Raw genomic sequence first — 19,471 nt, 5'->3', positions numbered from 1 at the left:
ATTTTTCAATTCTTTCACCCCCTTAAGTGGATTTTCCAAAAACAAAAAAATACATGTTTATTTTTAAATGATTCCCGACAAAATTCATGCCAGTAACATTTTCAGTTATTGAGATATAAGTATCCTTATAAAGAGAATTAAACACCTTCTTCAGTCCTTTTTACAACCCCTCTGAAGGGGATTTTCCAAAAACAAATTAGGCTACATATTTCTTTATTTTCATTGGAGATTAAAAATACCAATTTTCACATTTGTAATATGTTAAGTTTTTGAGATATAATTTAGATATGCTCATTTTAAGAATTGACTTCCTTTTTGACTTCCCCGCAAGTGGATTTTCCGAAAACAATTTATCAGTGTTTCTTTAATTTTACTGGAGATTCCAAATACCAATTTTCATATCTGTAACGTCTTCAGTTTTAGAGATATAAGTATCCTCGTAAAAGGTATTAAACCCTTTTTTTCACCTCCCTTAAGGGGATTTTCCAAAAACAATAAAATGTATTTCTTTATTTGTAAAGGTTTCAACTACAAATTTTTACGTCTGTAAACTGTTAAGTTTTTGAGATATAAGTTTTTGAGATATAGATATACTCATTTAAAAAATTTATGCCGCTCCCCCCTTTTCACTCCCTTAGTGACGGAATTTCCAAAAATCCCCCCTTAGTGAGCACCTGCACTCTAATATAAATGTATCCCCAAAATATAATTTCCTTCCTTCAGTAGTTTTGGCTTGGCGGTGATGACGAGTCAGTCAGCTAGTCAGTCAGGACATGTTATTTTATATTTACATAGATGTATTCTTTCTTTCTTTCTTAATCTGTTTACCATTTAGGGTTGATTTTTCCCCTCGGACTCGGCAAGGGATCCCACCTCTACCGTCTCAAGAGCAGTGTCCTGGAGCATGAGACATTTGGTCAGGGATACAACAATACCTCGCTCAGACAGCCTCACCTGCTATGCTGAACAAGGGAAGGGAAAGACAAGAAAAAAGGAACGAAATGGCCATGGCCTTAAGTTAGGTACCATCCTGGCATTTGCCTGGAGTAGAAGTGGGAAACCACAGAAAATCACTTTGAGAATGGTTGAGATCTACTCAGTTGACCTCCCAAGGTTGAGTGGACTCTGTTCGAGTCCTTGAAGCACTTTTCAAATTTCATGACAGAGCTGGGAATCAAACCAAAGCCTCCACAGGTGGCAGATAATCACACTTATCACTACAACACACAGGTGGACACATAGATGTATTATTCACATGATATTCACGGAATCTGTTGTACATTCAAGTAATTCTACTCATGCGTGAATTCCCACACATACCCCAGCCAGGTCGGTGCATTCATATCCACGTACAGCCTCACACTCGGGATCACGAACTTGCATCCGTTCTCCCACGCATACTGAAGTTGATGGTTTTTAAAAAAAATTTATGACTGCAAATAAAGATCTGTATATGTAAATTACAAATGAGAAATGTATGTAACACTTGGCATAAGACTTCTGTGAATCTATCAAACTTTTGAATTTGAAATTTCAAGGACAGAAAAAATACTTTGAAGAACTATGGTCAAATAAAAGGTTTCCTGGAAAAAATATCTTTGTGGAAACATTGCCTTCCCGAATTCTGAACCTAACTTTTCATCCTTCTCATATCTTAACAACATTCTTGACGACACAAAATCTTCCATTAAATTTGAAAAGTGAATTGAAGAACTTTATTGTCAGAACGTTTGGCATCATTGAAAAGAAAAATGGGATGCAGCTTTCCAGATATTTTTTCACTTATAGCTGCCAATTTCAGTTGACACATGATCCATTGAAAATCTAAGTGGACTTGCTTACTGATCCGCTTTAGAAGCAAGCAATCAACCTGAAATGTGATTCTGAAGCAAAAGTGGATTTCCCACAGATGACTGCTGAATGACTGGATCAAAGTGATGGCCCTTGCGACTTGAACCTCGTTAAGAGGTCTCATGTGATATGCTGGTTTACGTACAGCGTGCTCAAAAGACCGCAGTAGCCTGTGTACCTCACGACGACACATGGATGCACCGCTATTCACTTTGTTTTGAGGGGTCACCTGACAGTTATACAGATGGAGTATAACTTTGATCTGACATACCCTTAGTAGCTAAGGTCTCAATGTATGCTGTATGACTATTGAAACCCCATCTACCAAATTAACGTTCACATACCAGACGTTACAAAACATATTCCCCTAATTTTTTTGGAACTGTGCATAACTGAGACTTTAGCATCAGTTATAGAGTGTAGTTTCGTAGTTACTGTAAAATGAAACCAATTTTCAAATACGAACAACTAAGGGGTGAATGGTTCAGCAGCTTAGCAGTTAAACCATGGAGGCAGCCAAATAAAACACATTAAAATTATTTTTTAATAATCTTACAACAGTGAATAACCCATTTGTTTATATAATTTGACAATATATTGCTTGTTATCTACCTGCTGTAATTAAATTTATATTAGTTATTCGTAGGTTTTACATTTTATTTGAGACGGCCCAAATTTGTATTTTGGCAGGCAGGCCCCTATCACATTCGTTATGGCCCTGGCAGAAACTGTATGTTGTTGAAATGCAATTGCTGTAATGGGCTCCGCAACAATGTTATGTATGTCTTTGAAAGTGACTCTCCAGTACAGGAAAAGTTTCAAGAGAACCGTTATATGGACATCTGGAAAGAAGGAATATATGTAGACATGATAATAAGCTTTTGCCGTGTGAAGAAAACAATGTGAAATTCTTTACATTACGCAGAGAACTTTGCACTGAGTTTTCAGAAGGAAGGAATATGTTGCACTCAGAGTCGAATGGTCCCTTCTGATGTTGGAATATTAAGCCAAAACTGTGTTCTATTTTCAGGTATGAGCTGTAGGCCTACAAGTTTTTCCATAATGTCAGTTTTTTAGCTGCTGGAATTCCACGACAAGTACTTCATTGCTGGGGTGCCGTAATTCCCTTAAGCATTGCCTTACTGTTCAGGAAATCCAGTTCCTTCCAGGTTCATTTTCATCGTAGCTCATTCTATAGTACGGAGACAAGCTACACCTTTCAGAATTTACTGACGAAATATCTCGGAGGGCTGGACAATGTCCCTCTTATTTGTTGAGTTTGTATGTTGAACATTCGTGTGTCCAATCATAAAAGTCTGTGATAGCCATCACTTTACCACTGTTTGATGCCTTCACAGAGTCTTCAAAGTCTTTAAAATTGTTAACCTTGCCCTTATGCTTCAGGGAGAGCCTACCTGGTGATGGAAAGAGTCACCCGACACGAGCATGTGCCCTGGCTCAAAGTAGTACAGATGAATTTGCTTAGCTTTGATTTCCAATGAATCAACCATAAAAATCAAAAATGTAAGTATACACCAATTTTTGTTCTGAGAGGAACAGTCATCTACCCACAAGGTAACATGTTCAGCATCTCTATTATGCAAAAAGAAAGAATGGTTGGCACTGACTATGTCCTCTTGTTTACGCCCTAATATATCCTCGTGCCACAACACTGCGAAAGGCTTCCGGTTTTCAGTTGTAGATCCTAGAGGAGCAAATGGTTGATTAAATGCTATAACATGTTTTGGGAATACTGAGACCTTAAATTCATCCATTCGTGCAAGCATAATCACTTTCTGCAAGTCTGCAGAAAAATAAAGGTGGTCATTTGTGAATTCTTTGTCAGAATGCTCTTTATATTTTCTTCTAGCTTCACTAGCTCTACGTACTAATTTGCAATTCAACTCGCTGCAAATGCTGCATCCAATTTGCAGCTGATTAACTGTGTGTTTTCGATTGTGCTGACTCACATTTTTCACACTCTTCATTTGCAAGTTTTGTAAAGATAATGTTCATTTCCTTTAAAACTGATCGATAGAGGTCATAAGAACATGTACCTCCTAAGTTCTGCACAAAATGCTTTTGCATGGATGCTGCTGTGATAACACTAGGAAGGTATCGCCTATTTGGAGCATGTTCCCTGCGGTAATGTGAAACAGCAGGATTGAGTGATTCAACACGTGTCCTCAGATCACGGTCAACTTTGTTCCAAGCACTTTTCATTCTTTTAGTTTTTGCTATAGATGCAGGGGAGACAGAAAAAATATATTTAGCTTCCCTACAAACGCTCAGTACAAAAGTCTCATTAGTTTTAGAAAAACCTAGGGGAGTTAAGATAAAAGTTTGCATACCGAAGCTCTTTCGCCATCATCATTTTTCAGAAAGTAATAAAAGGACATATTTCTGTGAGAATCTTCTCCATTTCATCTCTGTTTAACAAGTTGACAAACAGTATGGCTTGAAATGAAAACTTCTTTCTTGGTTTTGCTAAGATTCCAAAACTCTTCATTTATTTTCTCCCTACACTTTTTTCGACAACTAGTTCCACAGGGGGATTTCAAATCATGCTTTTCTTGAATACTCTGCTGCTGTTTAACCTTTCTCTCAGGAACACTTATGTCAAATAGCTTTCGTTGCCACGGTCTGCCTGATTTTGTCAGACCTAAATCTGTCCATATATGGGATAAAGCAGGCTCTTTACTGATGTGTGACGTTGGTATGTCTTCTGCTGATCGTGTATCCCCTGATGTTTGTGGATGATCCAAATCACATATTTTTATCGAGGAAGTGAGTATATTCCCGATGATTGTGAAACCCCTAATGGATCAGGGTTATATAATGCTCCTGAAGATTCAGTTCTATGCTCTGGATGTAAACTTGGAGAATCACTGACTTTGTTCGCTTCACAAAGCTGAACAGCGTAATCACTTTGGTTTCCACCAAAGGTAGTTTCCTCTAGAGCGGAATCTAGGTCACCAATATCATAAAGCGAGTCCCTTACTAGCGTGGCAGTTTCAAGCATACTAGTACTATGTTCCAGGGAATGTTCATTCTGAAGATACTTTGCAATGTCAGTATTGTTACTGACTGGACTGATCTTGCCCAGATTACCAGAATTGTTCCTTAAAAGATTAAAGTCTTCATTATATTAAACCATGGCCAACATCTTCGCCCCTCTGCTATTTTCTCAGCTAACTGCCATGAACAAGGTGTTCCAGATACATTTATATTAACCCATAAAAGAAACGTTTGTCGTAGTTAAAACATTAAGATAGTAAACAATATGCCTTATAATAACAAACTGTACTTCATTTTGCTTTCTCACATGTCTAAATACCAGTACTCGGCAGCATTGATCAACTAATTATGAATGCTATGCTGACTTTCAGCTAATTAGTACAGCACGTCAGGCGAATATTAATGAATCAATGAAGAGAGATCTCTCTTCTGTTAGTTGATATAATACACTTTTATATCGATTTAGTCCCTGTTAGTTATAATGGTAAAGCCAGAGTTTATCTTAAGAATGGAAGAATTTAAAGTTAAAAACTTCATGATTGTTCCGTATTGAATAGAGAAATCAGAAGATGTACAATATTATAGGGAAGGATCCACCTTTCAATACTCCGTAGTAAAAAGTAGTTACAACCTGTTTATTGGGACCGGTTTCAACACATTTCAAGTGTCATCATCAGCCAATTAGCGAAGATCTTAAAACAACTAATATATTGAACACAGGCAAAATATTAACATTGTATCATATTGTAGCAATTCAGTTAATGTTCAAAACACAATAATCACAGTCAAGAGAGTAAACAGAACATCACTATCTTGCGCCGAAAACAAATATATTTGAAGTTCATAAGCAGATCAAGTATGCACTTATGTAAAGTCGTTGCTAGGCAGGTCTTGTAGGCATTTGTTTCTCTGGCCGAAGAGTAAAAGGTGACGTGAATGAAGTCTTAGGAAAACAGTGTAGGATTTAATTTCGTCAAAATCAAAGTGGATATATAGGTTTTAAAATAATTTAAAACGTTAAAAAAGAATAAAGCCAAATAAAAATATATTAAAAAATGGGAAGAAATAATGAAAGAAATACGAGGTTCAACTCGAAACAACTTGCCGTAGTAATTGATAAAGAAATGATAAATAGAGAAAGGGGGTGGGGAACGTTTATTAGAGGGTGGTGATGGTGGTTATTGTTATTAGAGGAAATAAAATTTGGCAACAATCCTTTATATAACACTAATTCGAGGAAAAAAGAGGAAGAGAACCGACACTTCGAAAAATGAAGATATCGGTTAAAGGAAGACAAGGGCCACGAAGGGCGTGAAAATGAAAGACTCCCTAGCCCTCGCAAACCTAATAGCATCGGGGTCGGAAAAGAACAAGAGTTGACCAAGGGAGGTCGGACAGGATAGAAGAAAGTGAGGAGCCTGGCACAAGTAAGTGGAAGCAATGCCAGGACTCAGCTAAGGGCCCCGTGGTTGCCAACCCACGCTCCGAAGTTCAGAGCCCCTTGGGTGGGGAGGGGGGAACTAAGAAGGATCAAGGGGGGTGTTGCGGAAGGGGGAAGTGGCATGAGAGGGTATTGTGTAAATTGTGAAAGATTGATTCCTTATTTGTTGACTTCAGGTTATTTAAAAAGGAGATGAGAAAATCGAAAAGGGCATTGGGTTTCTCAGAAATATCATTCAGATTAAGATTTGGATTGAAAAACTGGTCAAGGTGTATAAAACAGTTTTCGGTGATGTCTAGGAGAGGGCCTTTATTTAGAGTGCTGAGAATTTCAATATCCTGGTTTATTGTAGTGAAAGCATGTTTTGTGTCATGTATGTGTTGTCCCACTGCCGAAAATCTGTTGTGTTTTATTGCATTAACGTGTTCAAAGTACCTAATTTTGAAGTTGCGACCAGTTTGACCTATGTAAGAAGAATTACAGTTGTGGCACTTAAAACGGTATACACCTGATTTAGAAAAGACACTTGTTCTATTTAAGGAGTAGGAGTTATGTAATAATTGAAGGTTTCTATTATTAGTTCAAAAAGAAATCATGGTATTGTGTTTTTTGAAGACATTAGCTATACTATAGGTGTTAGTATTGAATGTGAATGTGGTATAAGCAGCTGGTTTGGCAATATCTTTTAAGAGTGTTGTGTTAGGGCGGTGTCTAAATTTGTTAATGATTTGTTCAATAAAATAAGAATTATAACCATTAAATTTGGCAATAGAGCGGATGATGTTTAGTTCTTTATTTAAGTTTTCCTTTGATAGCGGAATTTTGAAGGCGCGGTTAACCATACTGTTGTATGAAGCACGTTTATGTGACTGTGGGTGAAAAGAGTCTTGTTTTATGGTATTAGCTGTATGTGTGGGTTTTCTATAAATCATATATGATAATGAGGAAGGTAATCTGTTTATTGTTATGTCTAGAAAATTAATTGATTTGTTTGATTCTGTTTCAAGAGTGAATTTAATATGTGGATCAATTTTATTGAGGCTATTAAGAGTAGAAGCTGCATTGAAAACTCTATCATCCAGTATAACAAATGTGTCATCCACATATCTAGCCCAAAATAATACAGGTTTAAAGTCGTCATTGTTATCAATGAAACTGTGTTCTAAAAAGTCTAGGTATATTTCTGCAAGGATCCCCGAGGCTGGAGAACCCATATCTTGTTGATAAATTATATTGTCGAAGATGAAGTTGTTAGTAACTACTAATTTTAAGAGGGTCATAAAATCATTAATTTCAAGTTTGCTTAAGCAACTATATGTATTTAAGTTATTTTCAATAATAGGAAATAATTTTTTGATATTAATACTGGGATACATATTGACAATATCGAAAGAGTGTAGAGAATGGTGTGGTTGGATTTTAAAGTTATTTAATTTTTCAACTAGTTCTATGGTGTTTTTTACAGACTTATTCGATAAAAATTTGTAATTATTCTTAAGAAATTTATGAATGAATTGTGCTAATTTGTAAAGTGGGCTGGGTCTGTAATTAATAATTGGTCGAATAGGGACGTCAGTCTTATGAATAAAACAAGTGTCTTTTCTAAATCAGGTGTATAACGTTTTAAGTGCCACAACTGTAATTCTTCTTACATAGGTCAAACTGGTCGCAACTTCAAAATTAGGTACTTTGAACACGTTAATGCAATAAAACACAACAGATTTTCGGCAGTGGGACAACACATACATGACACAAAACATGCTTTCACTACAATAAACCAGGATATTGAAATTCTCAGCACTCTAAATAAAGGCCCTCTCCTAGACATCACCGAAAACTGTTTTATACACCTTGACCAGTTTTTCAATCCAAATCTTAATCTGAATGATATTTCTGAGAAACCCAATGCCCTTTTCGATTTTCTCATCTCCTTTTTAAATAACCTGAAGTCAACAAATAAGGAATCAATCTTTCACAATTTACACAATACCCTCTCATGCCACTTCCCCCTTCCGCAACACCCCCCTTGATCCTTCTTATTTCCCCCCTCCCCACCCAAGGGGCTCTGAACTTCGGAGCGTGGGTTGGCGACCACGGGGCCCTTAGCTGAGTCCTGGCATTACTTCCACTTACTTGTGCCAGGCTCCTCACTTTCATCTATCCTGTCCGACCTCCCTTGGTCAACTCTTGTTCCTTTCCGACCCCGACACTTTTAGGTTTCCGAGGGCTAGGGAGTCTTTCATTTTCACGCCCTTCGTGGCCCTTGTCTTCCTTTGGCTGATATCTTCATTTTTCGAAGTATCGGATCCCTTCCATTTTTCTTTTCTTCCCACCCTCCATCCCCCAGGGGCTCTGAACTTCGGAGCGTGGGTTGGCGACCACGGGGCCCTTAGCTGAGTCCTGGCATTGCTTCCACTTACTTGTGCCAGGCTCCTCACTTTCATCTATCCTGTCCGACCTCCCTTGGTCAACTCTTGTTCCTTTCCGACCCCGACGCTATTAGGTTTCCGAGGGCTAGGCAGTCTTTCATTTTCATGCCCTTCGTGGCCCTTGTCTTCCTTTGGCCGATATCTTCATTTTTCGAAGTATCGGATCCCTTCCATTTTTCTTTCCTTCCCACCCTCCATCCCCCAGGGGCTCTGAACTTCAGAGCGTGGGTTGGCAACCACGGGGCCCTTAGCTGAGTCCTGGCATTGCTTCCACTTACTTGTGCCAGGCTCCTCACTTTCTTCTATCCTGTCCGACCTCCCTTGGTCAACTCTTGTTCTTTTCCGACCCCGATGCTATTAGGTTTGCGAGGGCTAGGGAGTCTTTCATTTTCACGCCCTTCGTGGCCCTTGTCTTCCTTTAACCGATATCTTCATTTTTCGAAGTGTCGGTTCTCTTCCTCTTTTTTCCTCGAATTAGTGTTATATAAAGGATTGTTGCCAAATTTTATTTCCTCTAATAACAATAACCACCATCACCACCCTCTAATAAACGTTCCCCACCCCCTTTCTCTATTTATCATTTCTTTATCAATTACTACGGCAAGTTGTTTCGAGTTGAACCTCGTATTTCTTTCATTATTTCTTCCCATTTTTTAATATATTTTTATTTGGCTTTATTCTTTTTTAACGTTTTAAATTATTTTAAAACCTATATATCCACTTTGATTTTGACGAAATTAAATCCTACACTGTTTTCCTAAGACTTCATTCACGTCACCTTTTACTCTTCGGCCAGAGAAACAAATGCCTACAAGACCTGCCTAGCAACGACTTTACATAAGTGCATACTTGATCTGCTTATGAACTTCAAATATATTTGTTTTCGGCGCAAGATAGTGATGTTCTGTTTACTCTCTTGACTGTGATTAGTGTGTTTTGAACATTAACTGAATTGCTACAATATGATACAATGTTAATATTTTGCCTGTGTTCAATATATTAGTTGTTTTAAGATCTTCGCTAATTGGCTGATGATGACACTTGAAATGTGTTGAAACCGGTCCCAATAAACAGGTTGTAACTACTTTTTACTACGGAGTATTGAAAGGTGGATCCTTCCCTATAATATTGGAAGAATTTGTCAATGAGAGTTACCGCACATTGGCTTCGTATTGGATATACGGTGGTTGGTCGATTCTAGTTCGATAGGAAGCGAAGAAATCGTCTCTCCAGGCACTGGTGTACTTACGGTATTTTGGCTTCTTATGTGGATTTACTGCTTATTTGCTACTGGTTGCTATCAATTTGGGACTTACAATAATATGTCATTTATGCCATTATTTGCATATGCACAGATCGGTTGTGATAGAGAGATTCAGTAGGTGCAAAAACATCCTTTTTTTTTTATTTTTTTTTTTAATACAAAATGTGCAGTTACGACTTTTTCGCTTAGTATGGTAGAGTTAACAAGCTCAAGAGGAAAGCAGTTGTATTCAACCTCAAAATAGATTTTGAAAAATATCAAGATCAGGCTACTGAAGTCTACAATGAGCAAAAGTCCACCCACGAACATCACCTGCCATATCTGCCCGACTGCTTGTGTATACCACTGCACAGTATTGTTGGAGTGTAACAGAACTATTATTCAGAAGCAGAGGAACAATGCCTAAGCTTACTTAAAAAAGTTTAAGATATCTTTAAATTATGTTAATGATGATGCAAATATTATTCATGACTCATTAGCAATAAATCACCAACAGCATATGGCAAGTATTCCTTAGCCAGAACCAAATGGAAGAAGACGTATCGGAGAATGGACTAAATGCTAGGGCATCCCCCATAAGAGACACGCAGTTGAGGCTTCGCACGACTCCTGACATAAGTGAGCTAGGGCTACTCCATAATTGACGGATGGGGTTAAAGAAGATAGTCCTAAAGACTGGCACCCTCAATGTTGCAAGCATGACAGGGTTAGAAAGCAGACCTCATGAAGAGAAGGAAGATAAAATATTGTGTGTATGCAAGAAACCAGACTGAAATGGGATGAGGCCAGGGAAATGGATGATGGGTGCAAAAGCTACTACAGTGGAGCCATAGAAAAGGAAGAAATGATCTAGGATTAATTTTTTTCAATCGGCTTTACGTCCCAGCAACATGGATAGGCTTTATGGCGACAATGGGACAGGAAAGGACTACAAGTGGGAAGGAACGACTGTGGCCCTAATTAAGGTACAGCCCCAGGGTGCCTGGTGTGAAAATGGGAAACCACGGTGAATCATCTTCAGGGCTGCTGGCATTGGTGTTCAAATCCACTACCTCCCGAATGCAAGTTCACAGCTGCACGACCCTAACCATGTGGTCAACTCGCTCGGTGAGGTAGGAAATGTCCTCAATAAGGAATGGATAGAACACCTGGTACAAGTTAGCAGGAGAAATGACAGGATTAAGAGGGTGGTTCTGGATAGAGGGTCTCCCATTAACGTCATATGCAGCTATGTCCAACAAAGTAGGATGTACGAAGAAGAGAAGGAAGAATTCTGAAGAGCCTTTGATCAGGAATTAGGAAAAATAGCCTACCAATGGAAGAGAGATGATGTTCTTGGAAGGAGACCTGAATGGTCTTGTGGACAGTAGCAGACAGTGTGCATGGAGGGTAGAGTATAGGACAGAAGAATGTGTGTCTGTGTGTGTGAGCGGGGGGGTCATTGAATTTGCAGTCGCAGGTGACTTGGTAATGATAAACATATTATTTTCTTTCCTTTTTTTTTCCCCTAGTGGTTTAACGTTGCACTAACACAAACGTTTTCAGTGATGCAAGGATGGGAAAGGGCAAGGAACGGGCAGGTAATAGCCATGGCCTGAACTAAGGTACAGCACCAGCATTTGCCTGGTGTGAAAATCAGAAACCACAGAAAATAATCTTCAGGGCTGCCAGCGGTGGATCGAACCCACCATCTCGCGAATGCAAGCTCATAGCTATGCAACCCTAACCGCACAGCCAACTTGCTCGGTAAACACATTCTTCAAGAAAAAGCCAGATCAATACATCACCTATAAAAGTAGTACAGCTGAAATTCATTTAGATAAGAGCCTCTCAGCCAGTGCACTGCACGGCACAAGGTGCAGGAGAAGACTCCACTAAGATGACCAGAGTGCAAACCCCCACTCGTCTTTCCATACATATGTATCACCCGTTCGACCTGTCTCTGCCTTCTTTACCTTCCCCCCCCCCGATTCTCCCCTCACTGCGAAATCTTTACATGCGGTGAGCTGAGACACTCTGCTGTATGGGGCAATGTTACCTGTGTTAAAAAAGAAAAACCTCTTCTTTCAATTTGGTTTGAGCGGACAATTTATCTTCTCTAGCTCTTCTTTTCCTTTTTCTTTGCAATTATACCAGTAATGTCTGGAACAAGGGACAGCAATTCTGAGAGTGTTCTTTAAATTACAATAAGAAATACTTGCATGCAATCTAGTTTTCGTACAAGTCAAAACAGGGGAGGAAAAAAAAACTTTTCACATATGCATGTGGAACTAAACATAGAAATAATCTTAGCTGCTTCTCGGTGCAGCTTAGGAAAATCTTCCTTCGACAAATTCCCGTAGAATTCGAGCAAAGCCTTAAGCATTTGGGTTTATCGTCCCGACTGCGATAAATATGAATGTTTCCAGTTCGACTGAAGCGGACTTTCGGAAGTCTTTGCTTTCTTTGAAACAGTTGCCCCATTATTATGCTGTTGTCTTACACTTATCCATTTAACTGATAGACAAGCCGTCTATCACCGAACGCTACACCATCCAAGACGAGTCGGACCGATGCACAGTGCCTCTGCGCCTTGTTTGCACATGTGAGATTTTGGGCGTTTGAGAGACCCTGATGTAGATTACTTATTATGCAGGAAGAAACATCTGGTAGAGACAAAAATCTATAAAGTTATAGAAAGCTAGTGTGGGGCAGAATCCTAGGAGGGCAGGGACCAGTTTGTAACACATTCCTTGACAAGATAAAACATATTAAGATTATCTCAAAATGCTTGTTTAGGGGAGATACGTTCATGGCTGATGCTGGAATCCCACCATTCCCCTCCCAGAAGAAACTTACGTTTATTATCTAACACAGAAAAATTCTATGTCATTACCCACAACCACCTGCTGAACACTCACTACCATTGGGTGTATTTTATGAAGCATGGCTTCACTCCCAAAATTCAACCCAGATAGACGTAATGGTCAACATTGCCTTTCTAATCGATCCTCAAAGGAAATCAGTTCTAACATCAAACGTGTCACGGGCGACAACGTTAATTTCTGTCACGAAGCAGGGCCGGAGCTCACTCCCTTCGAGAGGCTTTCTGCAAAACACCCCTGACGTATTAGACCAATGGTTTTTTTGTCACAAACCAGGATCTGTGCTAACCAATAATTTAAAAAAAAAAAAAAACAGTACTATATATTTCCAAAATGTGGAATTTGGTCAATGGCTTTGAAAGGTTTTCTGCTTAATACCCCTGACGAGTTAAACCAATGGTTTCTTGTCACTAGCCAGAACATGTGCAAACCAATAAAGAAAAGCTGTAAACAAAATCTAAGCCCTTATTCCCATTTCCCATTGTGGGCCAATGGTTGACATGAAACAGACCGGGCTCACTTCCTTTAACAGGTTTTCAGCCAAACATTCATGACGTGTTAGACCAATGTTGTTTTTTTCTTTTTTCTTTTTTGTCTCTAGCCAAAACGAATGCAAACCAATAATAAAAAACTGTACGATATATTTCGAAAATCTGCATTGTAGGCCAATCGTTGAAAAGAAAGCCTGGACTCGCTCCCTTTGAGAGGCTTTCAGCCAAACAATCCTGATGTGTTAGACCAATGAGTTCTGTCAAAAGCCAGGTTGTGCACAAACCCATAAAGAAAAGCTGTAAACAAAATCTAACCCCCTTGTTCCATGGGCAAGAATGCAGTGCTGAGAAACAGTCGGTACCACCTAACAATACTCCTACATCAACTAACAACACAGGAGCATCACTGCGTGAAGTATATCAGCACTCTCCTCAACTAACAACAAATAATGAACATTGTCCTGCATAAAACATCCATCTCTATTCTCTGGTCATGGTTAGACAAATTACAGAGAAATATTACGAGTATAATGTATACGTGCATCAATAATTCACCGACTTCAAGGACGCATATATCAAAGATTGTTAAGTGATAATAACTGACAAAAAGAACGATAAGTAAGAAAAGGTAAAAGTGAAAGTAAAACTATAGGAGAGTGGGTGCCAATGAAACAACATGCCACTCACCAAAAGATACCAGCTTCAATCAACAGTGAAATTTCAACACATACTTGTTCGAAGTCTAACCCCTTATGCGTGGTGAAACAGAATAATTTGTTAGTCATGAGAACCTAACCATAACAGGCCAATGGAAGTGTAAAGTTCAAAGGTTATTGGGTGCGAATTACCATTAGCCTATGGTTTAATTTGCTACAGCACGGGGGTGCTCCTCAGTTCAGAGCTCAGTACAAGACAACTTTTCGAGAACCATTCTTTAATGGAAATAAGATTTTCCCAATGACAATACCATTTATTGAATTTATCTATACTATTCTATGCAGGACAAGTCAAGGTGTGAAACTTTACCAACATCTTTGCGCAATTATGGTAATTACGGGCACATGCTACAAGATATATTTATTTATTTCGGTAGTCTACGAGAAACGAGTTAAAGTGCGAAAATACTGTGTTAGTAACTTGTTTAAAAGAGAAGTGAAATCTTCAGTTGAACTTGAAATTCTCTCGACATGTAACTTGCTGCAATCATTTAAGAAAAGGCTAGGAAAACAACAGATAGGGAATCTGCCACCTGGGTGACTACCCTAACTGCAGATCAGTAGGGACTGATTGGATAAAGCTGCTAAGAAAGCAATATGTTCATTATCAGAAGGATCACAGAAGTATTTACTCACGCAAATTTCGGCCGAGCCTTTTCACCCATTGATGCTCGTACACAAGGATACCTGCAAGCAAAATAAAGTATGGAAATATCATTGCACTGCACCGCCACTTTTACAGATCTTTACTGCCATTCGGCGCTCTTATAATAGTGAACTTGTCCAGTTAAGAAACGGGAGATTGGTAGGATTTTCACGCTTTAAAATTTCGCTGCTTCAAAAACAATATTCATAAAGGAAATTAATCAGCATGAACACTACAGTACAGTACCGTACGTCACAGTTATTTAGACAAGTATGACATATTTGTACGATGAGAAGGACATGCTGTATGTTCCTGTTATTCTTACTTTGTATTACCAACAGGTGCTCTTCTTGCAGTGAGACAACTGCAGATTTCTCAGTGTGGTAACAGCCTATGCCCTTTACAGCTGCATAGCACTATTCAGAACGTTTCTCTTCCCAAGTGGTCGATCGGCCTTACCGGATTAACAGCCGAGATACTCTTACGCTACTTCCACACTTCCCGTCCGACTATTATGTAGTTTGCTACAAGACAAGCCACACTGGGTCGCGAACTCCGATCAAAGATCAGGTAAAACACTAAACCCAGTAGTTTAAATTAATGGTGCTTTGCAGCCTCAGAATGCAGCGGCCGCGTTACGGGAATAGGACACAGGACAGTAGACTTGTCCGATCCTACTGGGAACTCGGAACCAGTCTAGTCTAGAGCGACGCACCAAGCTGGCCGTGATCAGTCACATTATAAGTTCACATTCGATTATCGTAATAATCGACTAATGATAATATATCGATTACAACTGTTATCATGTCAAGACCACTGAACTGTAGGCAATACGTATAATTCAATGGTCAAGGCCGGCTCCAAGAACTCATGGCTACAACTAGTACCATCTAGTAGCGAAGAAATAAAAAAAGCAGTATGGGGCGACATCTCTTAACAAGATGATTAAGCTAAAAATACTCTATTGGCGAAAGGCGTAATTTACTGGACGATATCACAAACACAGCAATCTTCGGTTGTGTTTTACTTCAAGTGTCATCTATATAAGCAAGAAGAGGAGACTACGGAAGATCAATAAGGCAATGCAAAAATGTGCAATAACAAGCGGCCATATTAGTACATATAAGTCACAAGTGGAGTGGATTTGGAAGAGTAGTAGTGGTGTTTGGTGTGGTTCAGTAAATTAATTTATTTTAAAGTGGAGTGAAGTGTATGCTGTTTCTGTGGTTATTAACATTTGTGTGATAGTTACGTGAAATCGTATAACGAAAATGTCTAGGCAGACCGATAGACAGAGCTATGCCCAGACTTACAAATTAGTAGTTGTTGGAGGCGGAGGTGTCGGCAAATCTGCTATAACGATACAGTTTATTCAGGTAAGATATTTCTAATTAATTGAATGTGTAAAGAAGTGAACTGTCTTCATTGTTATAACCAAAATCGTGATAGTCCTGTGATTATCTGATGCAGTACCGTTGCTTGGCTATTGAAACTAGTTTGACGTTTAGTTGACATTTAATTTTGGAAGTCCTGGATTATTTGCTGCTTCAAATATTAGAGCGAAAATATGTCTGTTCGTTGTTGAGTTACTGCGATTCTAAAAGTAGGGCGTGGACGTATAATATTTGTAAAACTCTTAGCTTAATTATATAATGTAATGAACTATTATACGGTACGTTGATTTAACTAAGTTTCGTGTCTCTATACACTTACTTTCAAAAATACACTTCACTCAGGGCATTTTGATACACTTATCATCAGTGCTGTTTATATGCTGCATTTATAAACATTGTATAAACAATCAGTTGCCAGTAAGATAAGTTAATAGTTTTTAGACTATTACCGGCATCAAGACAGATAATCCACCTGATAGCCGCCTCAATTAGGGAATCAAAAGATCGGCCTCCTAATCAATTCATATGAACAATATTTATTTTATATGATGCTTGGATTAAACAGGGCTTGAGTCATAAATGAAGATTACTATTGCCACCATCCGGCAGATTGTCTCTTTCAGATTTTATTTGAGAAAGAAAATCCAATACATGCTTCTTGAAGTTAGGGAGTACGAGTGGTGTCTTACAATCGCCCATGAATTTTTTAACGCTGAGTCCGCTATGGGCTGGATAACAGTGTCTGGGATTTTATTTATTCTTAAGAAGTCCATCGTCTCCTTAGGAGTCGCTCAAATAGTTTTTCCTCCTTGTTGTAACATTTTGGCACTTTGCTCGATATATTAGCCGAAATTAAGGATTTGTAAAATTTTATATTGTATTACTGTTCATACAGTGGACTAGGACTAAAATTTTCCCTAATTCTGTTGCTGCTATTACAAAGAACAGTCGCACTGATATCAGCCGACATTTTCTGCGTTTGAAGTTTTGTTGTGGCCGATAGACTTCACTCTAACGCCAGGCAAGATCTAAATTTATCCGAGTGGCAAGCAGTAGGTCCTGAATCCCACCATAGTTTTCTTCTTCTCTGCTCTTCTTATAAACACTACCGGTGATTCAGCTTCAAAATGCTCGACACATTTGGCAGAATGCCACCAATATAATTTAATTGTCGGTGCATGTCAAAGCATATTTCATACCACTCGTTGCTCTGTTTTTAACAAAATACTTGGCCAAGAAAGGTCTGAACAAAGTGATGTTGGGGTTGGTTGGTCGTATTACTTATTGTCCTACCGTATTTATTGTCTTTTTGTTTAGCTCGGTGAAGTTTTATTTCTTTGCAGTTTTTAATGCCGTAATTTTGTTGCTAATTTGGAATTGCATTTTAACTGTGATTTATTTAAGGGATAGTTCACATACGTTCTTCGCACGAGAGCTTTGCAGTTTGAAACAGGCATTATACGCGCGATGAATTTTGAATGCCAACTTTCTCCGTTGCCTTACTAGGAGGTTGCTCGTGCCCTTATATTACACTGCGAGCGTCTAGATGACACATGGTATCCTGAAAAGGCCACTGTTTATGGCATTTTGAGAAATACGTTTGTAGTTCGGGAGATAGACTTAAAATCTAATGTAGTGGAGGAAAAACGAGGATAATTCCTGAAAACAGCTTCTACACATACATAATTCACCTATTCTTGGAAGCAAGCATGAGGCAATAATGAGTATGACGTCATGGTGTTCTCTCGCCTACATCCACAGCGACGTCACGGTCGGGAAATGCGTGGGAAGATAAGCGAGGGCCTTCTACTTTTCATAGAGGGGCGAAAAACGGGGCGTTATGAAGTGTGAATAAAGAGCAGCGTTGTATTTCGTTTTGAATTATAAGGTGGGCAGCGTAATGATGAGATTAACCAGGCCGAGTTGGCCTTGGAATCAGTATTTCGAATGTAATCTTATGCAGATTGTGAGAGCGATAACACTTTCATGCAGCTGTAGTGTAGGCCTACTGTACCGGTAGATCCAACATAATATGCTTGTTTTGTTTTTATAACATCAAAACTGTCTGCGTACCTTTACATCTACCAAATCCCACATCACATCTCTCCACTTGCGAAACTAGAAGCCTACCCTAGTACCGTACCGGTGCTTAATTTCTCAACAGTTAGGTAGGCTTATGAAAAATACCGAACTCTTGAAAGTAATTTTTTTAAATCACTGATTGACATTTAAAATTACGCCCAGTACGGTATGTTTTTATGGTATACAGTATCTTGGTATATTATCTTTCTTAATCTGTTTAGCATCCAGGGTTGGTTTTCCCCTCGGACTCGGCGAGGGATCCTACCTCTAACGCCTCATTGGCAGTGTCCTGGAGCCTGAGACTTTGGGTCGGGGGATACAACTAGGGAGGATGACCAGTACCTCGCCCAGGCAGGCTTATCTGCTATGCTGAATGGGGGATGGGAAGATTGGAAGAGATGACAGAGGGAAGGAAGCGGCCGTGGCCTTAAATTGGTACCATCCTGGCATTTGCCTGGAGGAGACGTGGGAAACGACGGAAAACCACTTTGAGGATGGCTGAGGAGCTACTCAGTTGACCTTCCGAGGCTGAATGGACCCCCTCCCAGCCTTCGTACCACTTTTCAAATTTTATGGTAGAGCCGGGAATCGAACCCGGGCCTTCGGGGGTGGTAGTTAATCACACTAACCACTACACTTAAATAATGTTGTAATAATTTCTTAGTTGCATTACCTTTACTATCTTATAAAAAATGCATCTATTAATTATGATTACAATAAATTAACACACTTCCCCAGTTGGTGGCCATCAGTCACCACTGGTCTGCATTTAAGGCAGTTGCCCAGTTGACAGATTTCCTACAGTATCAGTTGTTTGCCTAGGCTTTTCTTAAATAATTTGTTTGAAAATTAGAAATTTAGTCAATTATTCCAATACTATTTGCTTTACGTCGCACCGACACAGATATGTCTTATGGCGACGATGAGATAGGAAAGGCCTAGGAATTGGAAGGAAGCGGCCGTGGCCTTAATTAAGATACAGCCCCGGCATTTGCCTGGTGTGAAAATGGGAAACCACGGAAGACCATCTTCAGGGCTGCCGACAGTGGGGCTCGAACCCACTATCTCCCGATTACTGGATACTGGCCGCACTTAAGCGACTGCAGCTATCGAGCTCGGTAATTATTATTCCAATACCGGTACCTAACTCCTCTTCCTCTAGGCTATATTAATATTTGTCTCAGTCCCCTTGAATTCCACATTTATCTTCAAATTATGAGCTTTTCATCCACCTCTGCACCCCCGGAGGTCCGGATTCGATTCCCGGCTCTGCCA

The 19,471-nt window shown here is 39.3% G+C and overlaps 2 protein-coding genes across 2 annotated transcripts in view; one reads left to right on the top strand and one right to left on the bottom strand.

The window, feature by feature from the left end:
- Nucleotides 1-15,433, bottom strand: part of LOC136866190 (mitochondrial glutamate carrier 1) — a 182,121-nt gene extending 166,688 nt beyond the window's left edge. Inside the window, exons 1-2 of the mRNA XM_067142933.2 lie at nucleotides 15,046-15,433; nucleotides 14,711-14,761 (exon numbers count right to left, since the gene is read on the bottom strand). Coding sequence (XP_066999034.2) covers nucleotides 14,711-14,739 — 29 coding nt within the window. The 5' untranslated portion in view covers nucleotides 14,740-14,761; nucleotides 15,046-15,433. The remainder of the gene's footprint in view (nucleotides 1-14,710; nucleotides 14,762-15,045) is intronic.
- Nucleotides 15,434-15,782: 349 nt separating this feature from the next.
- Ras64B (ras-like protein 2) overlaps nucleotides 15,783-19,471 on the top strand; it is a 195,860-nt gene continuing 192,171 nt past the window's right edge. The window contains exon 1 of the mRNA XM_067144308.2: nucleotides 15,783-16,096. Coding sequence (XP_067000409.1) covers nucleotides 15,992-16,096 — 105 coding nt within the window. The 5' untranslated portion in view covers nucleotides 15,783-15,991. The remainder of the gene's footprint in view (nucleotides 16,097-19,471) is intronic.

This window comes from Anabrus simplex, chromosome 3 (assembly GCF_040414725.1).
Source record: "Anabrus simplex isolate iqAnaSimp1 chromosome 3, ASM4041472v1, whole genome shotgun sequence".
NCBI lineage: Eukaryota > Metazoa > Arthropoda > Insecta > Orthoptera > Tettigoniidae > Anabrus > Anabrus simplex.
This window is presented reverse-complemented; position numbering and strand designations above follow the sequence as displayed.